This window comes from Rana temporaria, chromosome 4, assembly GCF_905171775.1.
Source record: "Rana temporaria chromosome 4, aRanTem1.1, whole genome shotgun sequence".
NCBI classification, from domain to species: Eukaryota; Metazoa; Chordata; class Amphibia; order Anura; family Ranidae; genus Rana; species Rana temporaria.
The window spans coordinates 432088420-432105707 of NC_053492.1; the positions used below are offsets into that span (position 1 = coordinate 432088420).

Sequence of the window (17288 nt, forward strand, 5' to 3'; positions counted from 1 at the left end):
ATTAGGGGTTGCCTTTTCTCTCCTCCTTTTGAAAATGCTAAGCTGTAATGCTAAATTTCTTTGAAGAGTGTGTACATCGGACTGATTTTCACTCTTCTTGTAGGTTAGACGATCAACATGTTTAAAGCCATTTAATCGTCTTGGTAGCCAAACAATTTTCAAAAGGAGCCACATTAAATGATCGCCCATGTATCAGTATAGGAATTTTTTAGTTCCAAAACAGGCAACTACACCTTTAAAGTTAAAAAGCATATACAAATGTTGATTTGCACTTGCATTTCAGTGTGTCTCTAAAACCCTAGAAAAGTAAATGTGCCCTTTTAACCCAATTAAGAGATCAGTAATTGTATTTTGCTGGTGGAGACCTGAGATGGTGTCTTTCCCATGGGAGACAAAGCTTATATCCCAGTGAAACTTGCAGCCACCAAGCGGCCATTAGCCCATGGTAACTGGTTTCGGCATCTGCACTCTGCAAAATGAGATTGAAATCTTTTTCAAAAGTTCAGTCAAATGCGTGCAGCCGTGATAGTGCCTAATACCAGTGAAATTACAGTTTGCAGGGCTATAATTTAATTAAGGGATTGTCATCTTGCTAATATTCTAGGACAGTTTGGGAGTTTGTAGACAACTTTTTATTTTTATGGAAAACAGATGTGGAATATCCTTTCTTTTTTTTATTTATTGCGCATGACTCCAATATTCCAAATAACAAAAGCTATAGATTCATTTACTTAAGTCTCTGTTCCCACAAACAATTCTTTCTACCATACTGACTTTCCTAGCACCGCTTATGGGAAAAAGCTAGTGCCTTTGGACTTTGGAAGAAGTATCACATTGTCAAATATAATATTTAATTGGTAGTTGTAGATATTTTAGGGTTAATCCCCCAGTAGTACATATTCAACATGGCCGAAGGTTGGTGGACACCTGGACATCACACCATATAAGTTGTTGTACATCCAATTCCAAAACCATAGACATTAATATGGAGCCCAAACAAAAAGAAAAAAATGCGCCTACTACGTGCAGTATGTCTGATAATATGGAATGTATTAATTAATTAAAACAGCTTTGTGCAGGATACATGAGTTACTCCACAGTCCACACCAAACCCAACAAACCATGATCATTCTGGAACAGAAAAGAGCCTTCACCAAACTGTTTTAGAAAGGTTGTAAGCTCACAATAAAATATCCTTTATCTTAATGTTTGTCAATGAAGGTTTCATGGCTATGTGCTTGATTTTATTACCTGGTTTTGGAATGGAATGTCCAACAAGCTCATATAATATAGGTGTGATGGCCAGGTATTTGCAAACATTTGGCCATACAGTGTGCTAGCCTTCTCTCCAGTTTCCCTTTCAGCCACTGGAAGCAAGGTAAAGAAGCCCTGTTAAAGCTATCTCCCAAGCAGGCACTTATGGCAGGAAGAAGAGTAAGTCCCATGCTGCACCATACTGCAAGTACTGGGTACTACTCCTTCTGGTGACCAAAGTCCTAAAGGAAAAAGCTTAGAAGATGCTGCTTTGGATTGTGAAGCCTTGTACACACGACCGAGGAACTCGACGGGCGAAACACATTGTTTTCCTCGTCGAGTTCCTTGTTAGGCTGTCGAGGAACTCGACAAGGCAAGTTTCTCCATTCCCGTCGAGGAAAAAGAAGACATGTTCTCTTTTTGGCTCGACGAGATCCTCGACAGTTTCCTCGTCGAAAAATGTACACACGACCGGTTTCCTCGGCAAAAAAAAAATCCCAGCAAGTTTCTTGCTGTTTTTTTCCTGAGAAACTCAGTTGTGTGTACGAGGCCTGAGAGTTAAGTGCACCTGTTGCTTTACTGTGCATGGCCAGAGTATAGGTTTACTTTAACAATGGTCAATGGAAGTGGACCACCTCTTGAGACCATTCAGACCAATGGCAGTGACAGGGCTTAATTATATGCATAATCAGCAGTGGCTTTCTCTGGCTGCAGGTCTGGTTACCAATGGCCAGGCATTGATCAGCTAGTCATTGTAGAAGTGGGAGATCAATGTTTAGGTGGAGCTGCTGATTGGCCAGGTGATCAGTTTCCAATGATTTACACCTCAGCATTACCAACATTGGTGGACTTTGAGGGGCAGATCAAAATCTTCTTGTTATTTAATGCTTATTTGGGGCCAATGCTAGGAGCTACAGATCCACTGTAAATAATACAAACAATGGTGAAAATGTCCTTTTTTCACTCTACCAGTGCAGTTGTTTTTCGAATGTTTATACTTGTTTGGCCGGCAAGAGGAAGTATAGTCTGTCATTTTTAGTGTAACAAGTTAAATCCCATTAGTTGAGCAACAGTGCTTTTTATATAGCCACGTCTTAATACAGGCTGTCTCTCCGCTCACTGAATGAGGGCACTTATCATGGTTCCCCACTCTTTCTCCCCTCTCATCCTCAACTTTAAGAATTATGAAAAGCAAATTCCAGTTACACCTGTCCACCTTGACAGCCAGGGGAGAAGATTGTAGCCATTTGGATTAAAGACATATCCATCAGAAGCTGCTCTAGACAGGTACTTATACGTCTCTTTAGAATATATGAATCCCATCGGCTGCGTGGTTGGAAGCGGAGAACGCCGACTTTATATAAATAATTATCCTATCACTGATATACTGTGCACCGTTGCCATATATTCTTCCTAGAGCGCCATTCTCAGCCTTATAACCTGTAACATAAATCTTAAGTCTTCTTATTAAATAAAATGTTCAGAATAACATTTTCTGGGTATGGCGCACTTCACCAATCTTTTGCCTCGTTACTCCGCGTCTACATCTGACAGTTTGAAAGGTAGTTTAGCTTAAGTGTAATGATAAGTGTTACCTAAGTAACGACATTTCCCTTTCTTAATCATGTAGCTTTTTAAGGTTTTTGAATGCATGGCGTAACTCGATAACTACAGTCATTTATAACAATGCAAAACAAATATCTGTTGTAGAAAGCTTAGTGCTGAGCTGATGATTTTTCCTCTATTTGGGTCAAAGCTCAGAAGTTAAAATTGAAAGAGGTTTTAACTTCTGTGACAATCAGAGATAGCAAGGTATGTAGCCGATTATATGATACCTTCCAAAAAATAAAAAATAAATAGAACATTAATAATGACTCCTGGGGGTTAGTTTACTAAAACTGGAGAATGCAACATCTGGTACAACTGTGCATGGTAGCCAATCAGCTTCTAACTTCAGCTTGTTCAATTAAGATTTGATAAAAAAACCTGAACACTGATTGGTTTCCATGCACAGCTGCACCAGATTTTGCACACTCCAGTTATAGTAAATCAACCCCCTGATGTCTTAGCTTCCACAAATTGATTTATTTAGCTGGTATTCTCAAAATACCCAACTGGGTTTACCCTGGAGTTGAAGTAGTATGTTTCGCACAATAGTTCACGTTCATATTCTCTCACTCTTGGGGGGCGTGCAATCCCAGCACAGTGGTTCTACCCATCCCTTTCCCTCTTCCTTTCCCAATTGAATGTTCTTTTGTGCATCCTCATTACAACACCCATATAACCTTTTTATAGGCATGTTTCAGAATTGTAGGACAAACAGCTTGGGTTACTTCCCTTCTTCACCTTACCTATAAACAAAACATTGCTGTTTTACATGTTGTGTTGTTAATATAAATTAATAAGACATTTCATGTATGTGACTGGACACATCTTACGCTTACTATGAAGATCATATACTGTGTTAACCAATGGTAACCTTTGTTTTGCAAGGAGGGGCACACATTAACCCTCTGCTCATCCTGTTGGTCATAACTTTTTAAAAGCTGTACCATTTGTCTCCCTTTTTTAGTAGACTGTAATTTACCAGGACCACAATATGCATTTGATGTTATATGTCTGAAAAACGAATAAAAAAAAGCATAGACATTTTTTTTCTAAAATAATATTGTACCTGTTTTGCCTCACTACATTAATCCTGGGTTCACACATATGCGATGTCAGACATCGCATGTGATTTGCACTGCATTGCTATGCAGATCACATGCGATGTCTGTGCAATGCGATTTCAGTCATACAGTTGTATAGCTGGACTCGCATTGAAATAACGCGAAAATAGCACAGGAACCTTTTTTTTTCTCTGCCCTGGAATCGGATTCCTCTCTGAATTCACAGTTCACACTGCGAGCTGCGAACGGAGTTGGGGTTGTCATTAACTTTGTATTGGCACCCGCAGCGGTTTGCAGAGGGCAGTGTGAACTGACTGCAGGGGGAGATGTGATGGGGGAACCCGCACTGGAATCGTGCTGGTTCCCGCATTGCATATGCGTGAACCAGGGTTTAAAATATATGTAAACCCATCGTAAAAATCTTTTGCTAAAAAAATTGTTAAAAACAACTTTATAGTATAAGGTTTGCTCATGTTTACTGACATGTAATTACTAAGCAGCACCACCCAAGATTGCAAACTTGTCCCTTTACTGAAAAATTATTTATACAAGCTTTGTGTTGTATTAAAAGTAGGCACTATATAATTTTGTCTGGCCAGGCTTTAAAAGGATGGCTTGACAAATTCTATCTGCATTTAAAAAATTTAGGCAAATAATACTTCTGAAATACCCACGTAGGACGTCATCAACCCACGTAGGACATCATTTAATTGGTATTTGTTTTTTTCACCTAAATTAATATGTAGATTCTTTTTTTTAATGATGTACAAATTTGTTATAACACCCAGATAAGAAAAAGTGATATTTAAACCTTGTAAAAAACTTTTCGAATTTTCAAAGCTGAGAATTTAGACATCAAGCAATGTGCATGTCATCTCTGAGATGGTACTTAATGGAGTTTTAGAATGTTACCACAAATATAACTTTTAGCCTGGCTTGCGACACTTTCACGTCCGTACGTGTGATTTTGTGAACCCAAAGGCTATTTGCCATTTAGAATTCAAAATCCACATTTTTGTATGTGTTCATCATAAGTCACATCTTGTTACAATTCCAGACTTGTTCAAGCATCCTTTAGAAAGGGACAGACTCAAAACACCTATTTGTCACACTTTGTTATTTAAAACTGCACAGGCAGCAAACCCTGTACTGTGACTCTTATGCCGCATACACACGATCAGGCTTCTGTCCGACCAAATGCACATCGGAAATCCAACGGAATTCCATCGGAGTAAGATAGAACATGTTCTATTTCTAAACTCCGATAGAATTCCTTGGAAACAAGTCAGATGGGGCATACACGCGGTCGGAATTTCCGATGGAAAAAGTCTGTCTGACTTTTTTCATCGAAAAAAATGATTGTGTGTACGCGGCATTAAACTCCAGTGATACTTACATTATTTCATATTAGTCAATACACATACAAGTAGTTTGCAACCTGTATTACTTCTTGTAATCAGAGTTTATTTGGTATTTTAAACTGGTTTTTATTTTTTTTTTTCAATTTCTGCAGTTAGGTCCAAGCAACCCAAATAGAATTTTCTTGTTTTGTATGAACTCTGGTGAGTTGAATCAGCTGCCTGTTTGTGTCCTAACCAACATTTTGGCTTTGTATCCCAACCAAATGGAAAGGCAGTGTTAAGTCCCATATACACGATCAGAATATCATACAAAAAATAACGTTTTCGACGCAATCGTACAGTAATCTGATTGTTAGTACATAGTTTATGTACAAAATTTTCCGAAGGGGCATACACGAAAATTTTCATACGATTTTCATTTACTCAGTTTTCGTCCGAAAATACAATACAAATACATAACATTACTTCCAAATTTGTATTATGTCGTACGAGAATTTTCGTTCTTTAGTAACCTATTCGTTTTCAATATGGAGACTAGTATGCAAAAAAAAAAATCAGGCAATCATTCGTCTGAAAATCTCAATGTGTGTACTAGGCTTTACTCTCCCCTTGAAGTTGCCATTATAGAAACAAGTGAATTGAAGAATCCACTAGAGAGGGTATGCAGCCTACAAATAGCTTTGGGCGTTTCGCTTCAGACACCCAATTACTGGTAGAGTTAGTTGTATTTTTTTTTGCATGTGATTAGCTCTTTATGCTTGAAAATATACTTAATGCAACATATTAGCAAATAACAGCACAGATTTAAAAAAAATGCTACCTGCTTGTCCTGCCACTACCAAATAGAATACCGCCTCTTAGGAAAAGTTGAATTTCACCTAACAGACCCTTAATTTACCAAACCGAATCTCATTCTCCTAAGATAAAAAAATAAATAAAAAATACATTATTGTTTAGCATTTATGTTATAATTCAGCTAAAAAAGTAAAAAATAAATAAAAGGTAGAAGGTCACAAGCTAATTAATTGATATATATATATATATATATATATATATATATATATATATATATATATACATATATATATATATATATATATATATATATATATATATATATATATACCGTATTTATCGGCGTATAACACGCACAGGCGTATAACACGCACACCTAACTTTAAGAGGGTTGTTTCAGGGAAAAAACTTTCCACAGCCCACTGCGTATAACACGCAGGCACAGTTTACACTCTATTTTCAGGGTAAAAAAGTGAGTGTTATACGCCAATAAATACAGTATATATATATATATATATATATATATATATATATATATATATATATATATATATATATATGTTAAATCCTGTATAATAACAATAATTAAATATATAAAAAATACACAATTGACACATCACCCCCTCCATGCTGTTCTGTAGATTGTACAGGAGTTTGCTGGCAAAGTAAGGAAAGATTATATTACCATATAAGACAAGTCGGGGGCACACCCCTACCCAAGCTCAGTACATTTATCTCACAAACTGTATTTTCTATTTTTCTCTATCTGGGATACATCTCAGAAAAGCATCCATGCAGCTCTGCGTTTTACGTAAAGCCAATACCATGCTTCTTTCTAAAGGTAGTGGGAGTATTAGTATTATAGAACTAAACCAGATTAGGGCGAATGTGAATTAGATTTGCTAACAGATGGCGCGGTGGAAATTAAAGGTGCTTTACGAATGGAAGAGACAGCGGCTCTGCTTTTCTCTCTGTCTTTCTTTCATGCGCTTGATAGATGGGTATAAATCACAACAATCCCGTCTTGACAGCCAATTTCAAGAATTTGATCTGGTTAAAGACGCGGCATCCCTGCAGCCCGTTCTCTCGATTTTTCTCCTCGGTACGGTACCTTGTCATCCTTCTAGAGGCTCAGTCACCTGCCTTTCCCTAATGGCATTCCTCTAATTACAATTTTAGCTCTTTAGTGTAATTACTTTGCTACATAGACATATTTTTCCAGCTGTCTCTCTGCAGTGTTTTCTACTTTTTTTTTTCCTTTTAATACAACCCTAGCCGTCATTTTTAGAGGTGTCTCTGTAAATATGTTTTCTCAGAGCCAAATTTACAATCTCTGCAGTTCATTAATTATTTTTAGGAGGAATTCCATTCCTGGAAGGAAACAGTTGTTCATTTTGGCTAATAATATAACTCTTTGGTTAATGAAGGACCACTTTACGTAAATAAACGTACAAACTAATAATAGGCTGCATAAATATGTATATACAGAAGACTATAGGAGTTATTTACTAAAACTGGAGCGTGCAAAATCTGGTGCAACTCTGCATAGAAAACCAATCAGCTTCCAGGTTTTATTGGCAAAGCTTAAAGGGGTTGTAAAGGTTTGTTTTTTATTTTCTAAATAGGTTCCTTTAAGCTAGTGCATTGTTGGTTCACTTACCTTTTCCTTCTAAAAAATGTTTTTCTTTGTTTTCTTTGTCTGGATTTCTCACTTCCTGTTCCTCCTCAATAAGGTGTTCAGTAAGCTGTTCTAAATGACTTTCCACCACTCGGATGATGGTGGAAAGCTTACTGAGGAGAAACATGAAGTGAGAAATTCAGACAAAGAAAAAAAACATCTAGAAGGGAAATCGAAGGAAAAGGTAAGTGAACCAACAATGCACTAGCTTAAAGGAACCCGTTTAGAAAATAAAAGACGAACCTTTACAACCCCTTTAAATGAACAAGCTGAAGTTAGAAGCTGATTGCCTACCATGCACAGCTGCACCAGATTCTGAGTGCTCCAGTTTTTGTAAATCTACCCCTATATATCTAGGCCGAATTGAGGTTTGTACCATTGAGGTTGATTAGCAAAGAAGTGTAAGCTGTTCACTGAATTTCCACTTTTCAAGGTATTTTTCTCTTAGCTTAGTGAATTAGGGGAAACTCTGCTAACTTCAATCAGCCAATCATTCGCAAGGGGGAAACAAAATATTTTATTTTTCCATACACATGATTGGGCATTCATTGCATAGTCAATTTTTACTGCCTTCAGTGAGATAAGAATAAATTGAAATGAAAGTGAAGTGAAAATTTTCTTTGTAAAGTGAACATGCCCTGTTCCTTTGGTAAATCGACCCTACTCCATCAGCATTTGTGTTATAATTAAATGTACATAATATGACTGGATACTAATATTTTATAGGTATAGTTAATCCAAGGATATCCGATAGCCTCATGGCGGATCAGGAAGGAATTTTTCCGCCCACTAGAGCAAATTGGATCATGCTTTAAAGTGGAACTTCAGTCATTGTTTCAACTTTCCATCTGTTAAATCTTCTGCCCTTGTTGTTTTAACTTTAGATAGTAAAATATATTTTTTTTCTGCCAGTAAATACCTTATACAGCCCACTTCCTGTTCCTTGTCTGGTCATTAGACTAGGCTTATGACATCATGCACAGCTCTCTCTCTCTCACTGGTGAGAATTTGCCAGGAAGGGAGGGGGGATCAGTCATAAGAGGGCCAATGAGAGCTGCAGAACACTATGTGTGCCTTTGTGTGTCTGTGTAAATCCAAGAAGTGAACAGGCAACAGCTTCAGCTGCCCACAGTTAAAATGGATGCAGCCAGATTTAGTGGAGGGAGATTTCTGCAGCATATTTGGCAATTATATATAAAATAATATGCAAAGTGGTTGGAGGGAAGCTTCAGAATGACAAAGATGTTTTTATTGCAAATTATGTGACCAGACTGCAGTTTCTCTTTAATGTTTTTTTTTGCCTTCCTCTGGATCAACTGTGGATATAGGATTGTGTATATGGAGGTTTTCTGTATTTTTTTTTTTCTGAGAGGAACCTGATGGAATTGTGTCTTTTTTCAACCAGATTAACTATGCAACTGACAGTATATGTGCACCCTCACCCTGTAAGACAACCGATTCAGTTTAAAACAAAAATGAAAGGCAAAGCATTGTTGTATAGATAAAAAAAAAAAACATAAATACTTTTCTTTTTCCTTTTGTGATCACATTTACCCTACATTCGCAGCTGCATAAGGAGCTCAGAGAACTAGGGAGGAGAAACAGCAGAACACTGATCATTCCAATGACTGGCTGTGCAGGGGGTAGGGGTGGGGGGTTGCATGTCAGCACAAGCCTAATGATTGGAAGAGAGCAGACAAAGTTCCCAGCCCAGCTAGAAAACTGACCATGCTGGGCTCTCTGGCTTAGTCTAGTCAGTTTTTAATAGGAAAGCGTTCCCAGCCCAGCTAGAAAACTGACCATGCTGGGCTCTCTGGCTTAGTCTAGTCAGTTTTTAATAGGAAAGCAGAGGTACTGGTGGGAACATCAGGGATTTCACACAAAGGAAGCAAAGAAACAATACAAAGAGAACAGGATACTTCTATATATTTCATAGAAGTACATGGTACAACAGGCACATATCAGGAATATGAAATGTTGGGGTAAGATATTGCACGCGGGAGTTTCGGGCCACGGGACACAGATCTGAAGGAATGGCACAGGTATGCTGTTCCTTCAGAGCACATGCTCTGGTGACTTTACCGGCTGCTGCTCACTGGAATATCTCCCCAACGGTGTATGTTTAGGAGACCCAAGACAGCTTCCGACACTCCACAATCCAGCAGACAGGACCCATTGGATTTCCCCCAGAAACGAGACACACGCAGCTCTGTCTCTGGTTCGAAAACAAATGACACAAATGGAAAACTTAGGCTCTTTTTATACAGTTGAAAGCATGCTGCAGTAATCAAAGGGACAATGACACACTCCACCCACAACATCACACAATGGGTGCTAACGAGTCCCCCTCAATCCACATCTTAGACAGACTTTCTGACACCGAATCTACATTAGTTAATTACTATAGCTGACATGGCAGACGTCATGAGTCCGGCTCTTTTCACCTTCTATTCAATACACATTCCTTTAGTAAACCTATTCCTTTAGAGGGTGCTAAGTCACATCACATATTATCATCAATAGACTTTCACACAATACAGTGTAAATTAGCATAGCACAATGAAATATCTTAGGAGCCAGACTTAATTAACACAATAGACAATATAATGCAATCACAGCAAGCTTTTATACAGCCAGGTAGCTGGAGGTGATTAACATCAATTAACATCTTAACAGTATGTGTCCCATCTCATGTAATTCAAGATATCATTTCTCAGTCATCCTATGCCCCTAGTGGACATAGGATGACCCTAAAACCAAGAGTCATTGGTGACCCCGTATCCTTCAAGAGCCTCTGGGTCCCACGGGCCATACCGTTACACCTGCCATCCTCAATTATGCTGCCTATCTGCTCTTTCCCACAACTAGAGTTACTGTATGTCCTTAGATACAAAAACAGGGATAGGTCATCTCTGGCCCACCAGCTGTTGCCAACTACAAGTCCCAGGAGGCATTACAAGACTCTAACAGTCACAAGCATGACTTCCAGAGTCAGAGTAACAATGGGACATGTAGTTCTGCAACAGCTGTAGGGTCCAAATTACCCCTGTGGTAAACGGTCACCAGATACAAAAAATAGCACACAACAAGATCTGACAGACCTTTTTCACAATCTACATCAAGGAAAGCTACAAGATCCAGGTTGAATCCTAAATTCCTACAAATTGCTTCACTTATTCCTAATTTTCGTATTCGTCTAGAGAGTATTTTGATATATCTACACAAGTAGATGATTTGTACTGTAAAATAAAGCTTTATTCATTTGCACAGCCAGCAAGGTGAGCCACTCCTTGAAAGGTTAAAAATGACAGCTTACTACAGTGAATTCAGATACAATTATGCAGTCACTTTGTTTGTCAACTGGAGCTCAGTCTAACATATGCCGAGACGTTGCCGCAAAATAGGAGGAGAGGAGTCTGTCTCAGGGAAGAACAGATCTTTTGAAAGAGGCAACAAACAGTTGGGGAAAATGATGTTTCCTACCGACAATCAAATCAAGTGTAGTAACAACTCGCCAACTCCCCGCTGCTAGCTGACAGCACGCCGAAGCACGCTGGGACAAACATTCACTTAAATATTGATTGCAGGAGAACGTCATTCTGTGACTTACACAGACGTTCCACAAAAGAGAGATAAAAATTATAGACTTATTTCTCTTGAACTTTTGCAAATGTGACCCTTTGTAAATTGTATTTTCTTTATTAAATACTTGGGCTGGGTTTCCATCTTGTAAGAAGCACGGCCATATCTGCCCAAACCTCTATGTATTAGGTTTGAAAAGTCACATTTTTTTTATGGTTACTGTAAACATTTTCAGGTTTAAAGAGCCCCTTTACAATGGCACCAAACATACAACATTGAGGGAGGAGTTTAAAAAGTTGATGTGGTCTTGAATACTATAATGATATAGCAGGTACACCACATCTTTTGGAGACAATAGAGGCTACAAAAACTACAAGCAGGTGTAAATGCAAAAGGCAGTTCCAAAAATACTTTAAGGTAAACTTAAATGCTTTGAGGACAAGCATGCAAGACAGGTTTAGGGTCAGATCTTCCCTGGCTGCAAGATTGTCAGATACTCTCTAGATCGGGGATCTCCAATCTTTCTAAACAAAGGCCAATTTTACTGTCCTTCAGGCTTTAGGGGTGGCCAGACTGTGGCCAGTGAGAGTTGAAAAAATACCCATGCCAGTGGAAATAATCAATGTCCCATCATTGGTATTAGTGGGAAGAATAGTGCCCCTTCATTGATGTCAGTGGGAAGATTAGTGCCCCTTCATTGATGTCAGTGGGAGGAAAGATGCCTTGTATTAATGGGAGAAACAGTGCTCCAAGGGCTGGATAGAGGCAAGCAAAGGGCCCCATCTGGCCCTTGGGCTGCAGTTTGGAGGCCACTGCTCTAGATGAGGCTGCAAGTATATTTAGAGTTAGTTAGGTTTTGGGTGAACTTCCACTTTAAGGTTTCTTGGGGTCAATGCACTGCTTTCGTGCCTCCATGCCATCAACCTGGAGATCTTTAGCTACAGTTTTCAGGCCCCACACCCAACACACGTCTACCCACTGCCACGCTGGCCAGAATTAGTAATCAGTCTAATGTGCTTGGATTCAACTCAATCAAAACCAAACTTAAGAAATGCTACTATACTTCAGTATGGTTTCTGTAAAAAAAATAATGATTCCAGTTTTGGGAATGCATAGTCTGGTGGTCCTGAACTGGCTTCTATCTTATATCTCATTGAGATTCTAACAGTGAAGTCTTCTGCTCATGAATTTCCACTCTTTATGCTACTGTCACCTTACATAAATGGAGATTCAACAGGCAGAATAAAAGATCCTCATAATGCAGAGATGGTTGAATAGAGCTGGATCTATGAATCAAGGATAGTCCCTGAAAGATACACAACACGGGTAGCTGGTGCTTCAAACCAGCCTTGGTTGTTGGTGGACTCACCCTTTAAGAATAATATTTACAACATCACCTCTCATCATGTGACAGTTCTTCGAAATGCTGCGATTGTTTTTTATTCATGCTGCACCTCGCTGGATAGATATAATTAGATTATCTGGCAGCAACCTTTAGAATGTACCTGCTTTTGTTGTGTAAACATTTATACTAGATGTCAGCACTAATTAATGTCACGCATTGCCATGTAGAATTTTAGTTCCCCTTTTTTATGTAGAGTTCAACCTGAGAAATGTTTTTTTTTATTTTTATTATTATTATTATTATTATTATTATTATTATTATTATTATTATTATTATTATTATTATGTGATTGCAACCATTACTCAACATAGTTTAGGTTTTTACTATAGTCTGATTTGAAAACTAAAATATTTTAGGATTATTCATATTATTTTGCTGTGCTATAATGACATACATGTTGAAAAACTGAAGTTTCAGACTACATAATTCTCTTTGCGGTTGATTTGGTAAAATCGGAGAGGGCAAAATTTGGTGCAACACTGTATGGTAGCAAATTGGCTTCTAACTTCAGCTTGTTCAAGTAAGCTTTTTATGTTTAAATAGTTTTTGTTCATTCAATTAAAGAGTAAAGACATTTGGTGTATGTGCTTGGCTGAGGAGCCAATGGGACGAAGCTACCATCTGTGGGATTATGACTGAACGCCTCTAAGTCAGAATCCCCCCTAAAGGTGACGATACTGCAGTGCCGCGGAGCCCAGGTTGGCCTGGGATAGCCGGCCCCCACCACCCCTTCGCCGGGGCGGGGGCCGGCGCGTAGTGCCGCTCGCCTCGGGACTGGAGCGCGGACGGAAGCGGGCCGCCTCTCTCCTGGAGCGCATCGCATGTTTGTTGGGAACCCGGTGCTAAATCATTCGTAGACGACCTGATTCTGGGTCAGGGTTTCGTGCGTAGCAGAGCAGCTACCTCGCTGCGATCTATTGAAAGTCATCCCTTGAGCCAAGCTTTTGTAAAATTAAAGAGTAAAGCCTCGTACACACGACCGGTTTTCTCGGCAAGAACCAGCAAGAAAACTGCTTCATGCCGAGATTACCGTTGGTGCGTACGAGGCATTCAGGTTTCTCGTCAGGAAATCTGGCCAGAATCTCAACGAGAAAAAAAGAGAACCTGCTTTCTTTTTTCTTGTTGAGATTCTTGTTGGCCTGTTTCCCGACGAGAAACCCGAGAGTGTGTATACTTACCTGTCACTGTGGAAACCCGCGCATGCTCGAAATGACTTTGACGCATGCGCGGTAGCTTCCACGGCATAGGTAGGGTGAAGCAAGATGGCGGCAACGGAATCGAAAGTGATGAGCGCATGCTCGTCGTACACGATGATTTCACCGCGTTCTTGCCTTTCAAGAGATCCGCGGTTCTTTTGAAAGGTCAGTGTGTACACTCGGGCGGGAGGAGATTCTCGCCAAGAATCTCGTCAGGGAAAACGACTGTTTTTTCCTGACGAGATTCTTGCCCGTGTGTACAGAGCCTAACAGTGATAACACAACACAATCGAAAACCAAGACACCATTCATAAAGTAATCAAAAGAGAAAAAAAATAGAAAAGCATATGGGATTCATAGACAACACAATAAAAATATAATTACAAACATGTAACAAAAAGGTGTATCCTCTAAAAACTTATCTCTACAACCACATATATTATATTTCTTCCCCCCAAAAAGGAGACTAGAGACCTGTGGAAAGGTGGTGGCATCCCTCTTCTAAGTACAGATACTTTTCCTGATTTTTCTCCTATATGATCCAAAGGGTTACCAGGCTTTTCTGCTTAATTTCTACTCCCCCCTCCTCCAGCTTTCCCAACTACCCTACACTTCCTGTGTTGGTGAAATAAACCCCCCCAAAAAAAGCCAAGGAACGATGTAAACTATTTCTATTAATTTAGAGGGAAGAATCTGGTGGAGTTAATCTTACAAACCACCCTGATTCTTACCCTCCCTTCCCACATATTGCTCCCATAACCCCATTCCTCCCACCTGGGCATATATAGAATATGGGAATTCTATATTCGTAAAAAATTCACTGTTCCAAATTATTGTGTATGCAAAAATGGTTAAATCTCCCATCAAGTAACTCCACACCATAAAAAGGATGGGATAGGGAGAAAAACAAATACAACAGGGCAGTAGGTGACAGGTGCCCAGGCAGGGCTCAGTTGGTTACCCAGCCACTATTGTATTTACATATTATAGGGTTTCCTCCACCTCTCTCCCATTCCCCTTATCTAATTCTTTGCCCATATATCTTTTATAGACCAAGCACTGCTTAAAGTCAAGCAAAGTTCAATTCAACTTTGACAAAAAAAAAAACACCTAGAAGCTCATTTCTATGCAGAGTTTCACTCTTCAGTTTTAGTAAATCAACCCCTTTGTGTCTTTATGTTAATTTTAAAACACATTTACTGTATGAACATATTTCAAATGTTGAATTTTGAGATTTAAGTTTTAGTTTTTTTTTTAATTGTTACAATTTTTTTTAAATTTAAATAAAAAAGAAGCTGCATATTTCACAATGGTCTTTGTGTCTTTTAGTTAATTTTAACAAGCATTTTAGAAAAAAATAAAATGTCGTAATTTTAATGGTTAGTAGTGATAGTGTTGATGATCCTTTTTTTTCCCATGCCTGTGTTTTTCTGCATTTAACAGCATGTGCCTTAACTTAGGCAATTTAAGCAGATCATATGAGGAAAATAATGCAAGTGCAGGGGATAGCCTAAGTGAAAACTGCACATCATAAGAGTCAGTGGGGTTGATTTACTTAAAACTGGAGCATGCAAAATCTGGTGCAACTCTGCATGGTAGCCAATGAGCTTCTAACTTCAGCTTGTTCAATTAAACTTTGACAAAAAATAAACCTCAAAGCTGATTGGTTTCTCTGCAGAGTTGCACCAGATTTTGCAGTTTTAGTAAATCAACCCCAGTAGATTCAGTAGATTCAGAGGTAGAGGCAGCTGAAGTTACGTGGAAACCTAGGCTTTCTGTAAAAATGTACCCCTTCTGTTTCCCAAGCCTCCCTATTGGTCATTCAAGCCATCTTTCACATTAAAGAACCAGTAAGGAAGCTCAGGAGATCAGAGGGAACTGGGCCAAGTTCGACACTGACAGCAAACTTCCCGATTTCTACTCAGCAGCCTATAGCTTTGAATCTACTGATGCTTTGTCCAGGAAGGTAACTTATGCTTATAAATTTTGCCATAATTTTTTTGAATTGTGCAGGTGTAAAAAAATATACAAAATACAGCAAAAATGCTTTAAAATCTGTTGTAAAACATGTAGATGGAATAGACAAAACCTAACTACTCACTATGACCTAACACTTATTATGACTAACTCATGTTAGAAAAAATCTGTAGACTTACCTATTTTTATGCTGCTCTGGTACCGTCATGTGATCATCTCCCCTCGGTCAGCCATCACCACCTGCTGGGGAGAGGAAGGAGCGCCAAGAACAGATAGGCCATATGAAGCCTATGGGTGATGTCACCGCTCCCAACCATTGTTGAGCACTTTCTCTATTCCCCTGCAGCTCCTATATTATATATATTACTCAGTACAGGCATACCACACTTTTAAGTACACAATGGGGTTTATTTACTAAAGCTGGAAAGCGCAAAATCAGGCTCCCTTCTGCATAGAAACCAATGAGCTTCCAGGTTTCATTACCAGGCTTAATTGAACAAGCTGAGATTAGAAGCTCATTGGTTTCTATGCAGAAGTGAGCCTGATTTTGTGTTTTCCAACGATAGTAAATAATCCCCATTGTGTACCCAGTGGGGTATGCCTGTACCCCTATATTGTTGTCTTTTTTGTTTTTTTTTTACACATTTATGAAACTCTACTTTTACACCCCTGCAGCCCCTGCTGGCTAACACAAGGGAGAGCACATGAGTGGACCCAAGCGGGCTGAAAATAGTTAATTATACAGATCTTTTCTTATATATGTTAGTCGGAATAGGTGTTAGGTTGGGTGAGGAAACATTTTTAACAGTAGTTTGATTTTGTTTTAAGTAAATCAACCCCTAGGTGTTATATGCAAAATCTGATGGGCAAGTCCCCACCAGTTCGTATATGTCTTGGGGCTTACAAGTAGATGTACACCATACGTGATCGACATTAAATTTGCTAAAGCGTTGGGGGGGGGGGGATTTACTAAAACTGGAGCGAGCATAACCTGGTGCAGCTCTACATAGAAACCAATCAGCTTCCAGGTTTTATAGTCAAAGTTTAACTGAACAAGCTGAAGTTAGAAGCTGATTCGCTAATATGCACAGCTGCACCAAATTCTGAGTACTCCAGTTTTAGTAAATCCCCCCCAATGTGTATATAAATAATATTTATTTTTAAATAAAATACTAGTCACCGGCTTTTTAAAATATGATGTTTTATCTCAGACCCCTTTCTCAATGAGGTGTTTTTTTAAGGTGTTTTAGTGCTAGAAATAGCCTCTAAAAAGTGCCTAAAAACTGGCTCCCATCCTTTGCAATGAGTGCTTTCACACTGGGGTGGGGTGCTTGCAGGATATTAGACAAAGTCCTGCAAGGAGCATCTGTG

General features: G+C 39.0%; 1 protein-coding gene across 5 annotated transcripts in view; it reads left to right on the top strand.

The window, feature by feature from the left end:
* Positions 1 to 17288, top strand: part of ESRRG (estrogen related receptor gamma) — a 304078-nt gene that overhangs the window by 91893 nt on the left and 194897 nt on the right. The window contains exon 2 of one of the 5 annotated variants that reach the window (XM_040351447.1): positions 15747 to 15906. The exons of the other annotated variants lie outside the window; for them this stretch is intronic. Coding sequence (XP_040207381.1) covers positions 15890 to 15906 — 17 coding nt within the window. The 5' untranslated portion in view covers positions 15747 to 15889. The remainder of the gene's footprint in view (positions 1 to 15746; positions 15907 to 17288) is intronic. 5 annotated transcript variants of the gene reach the window in all.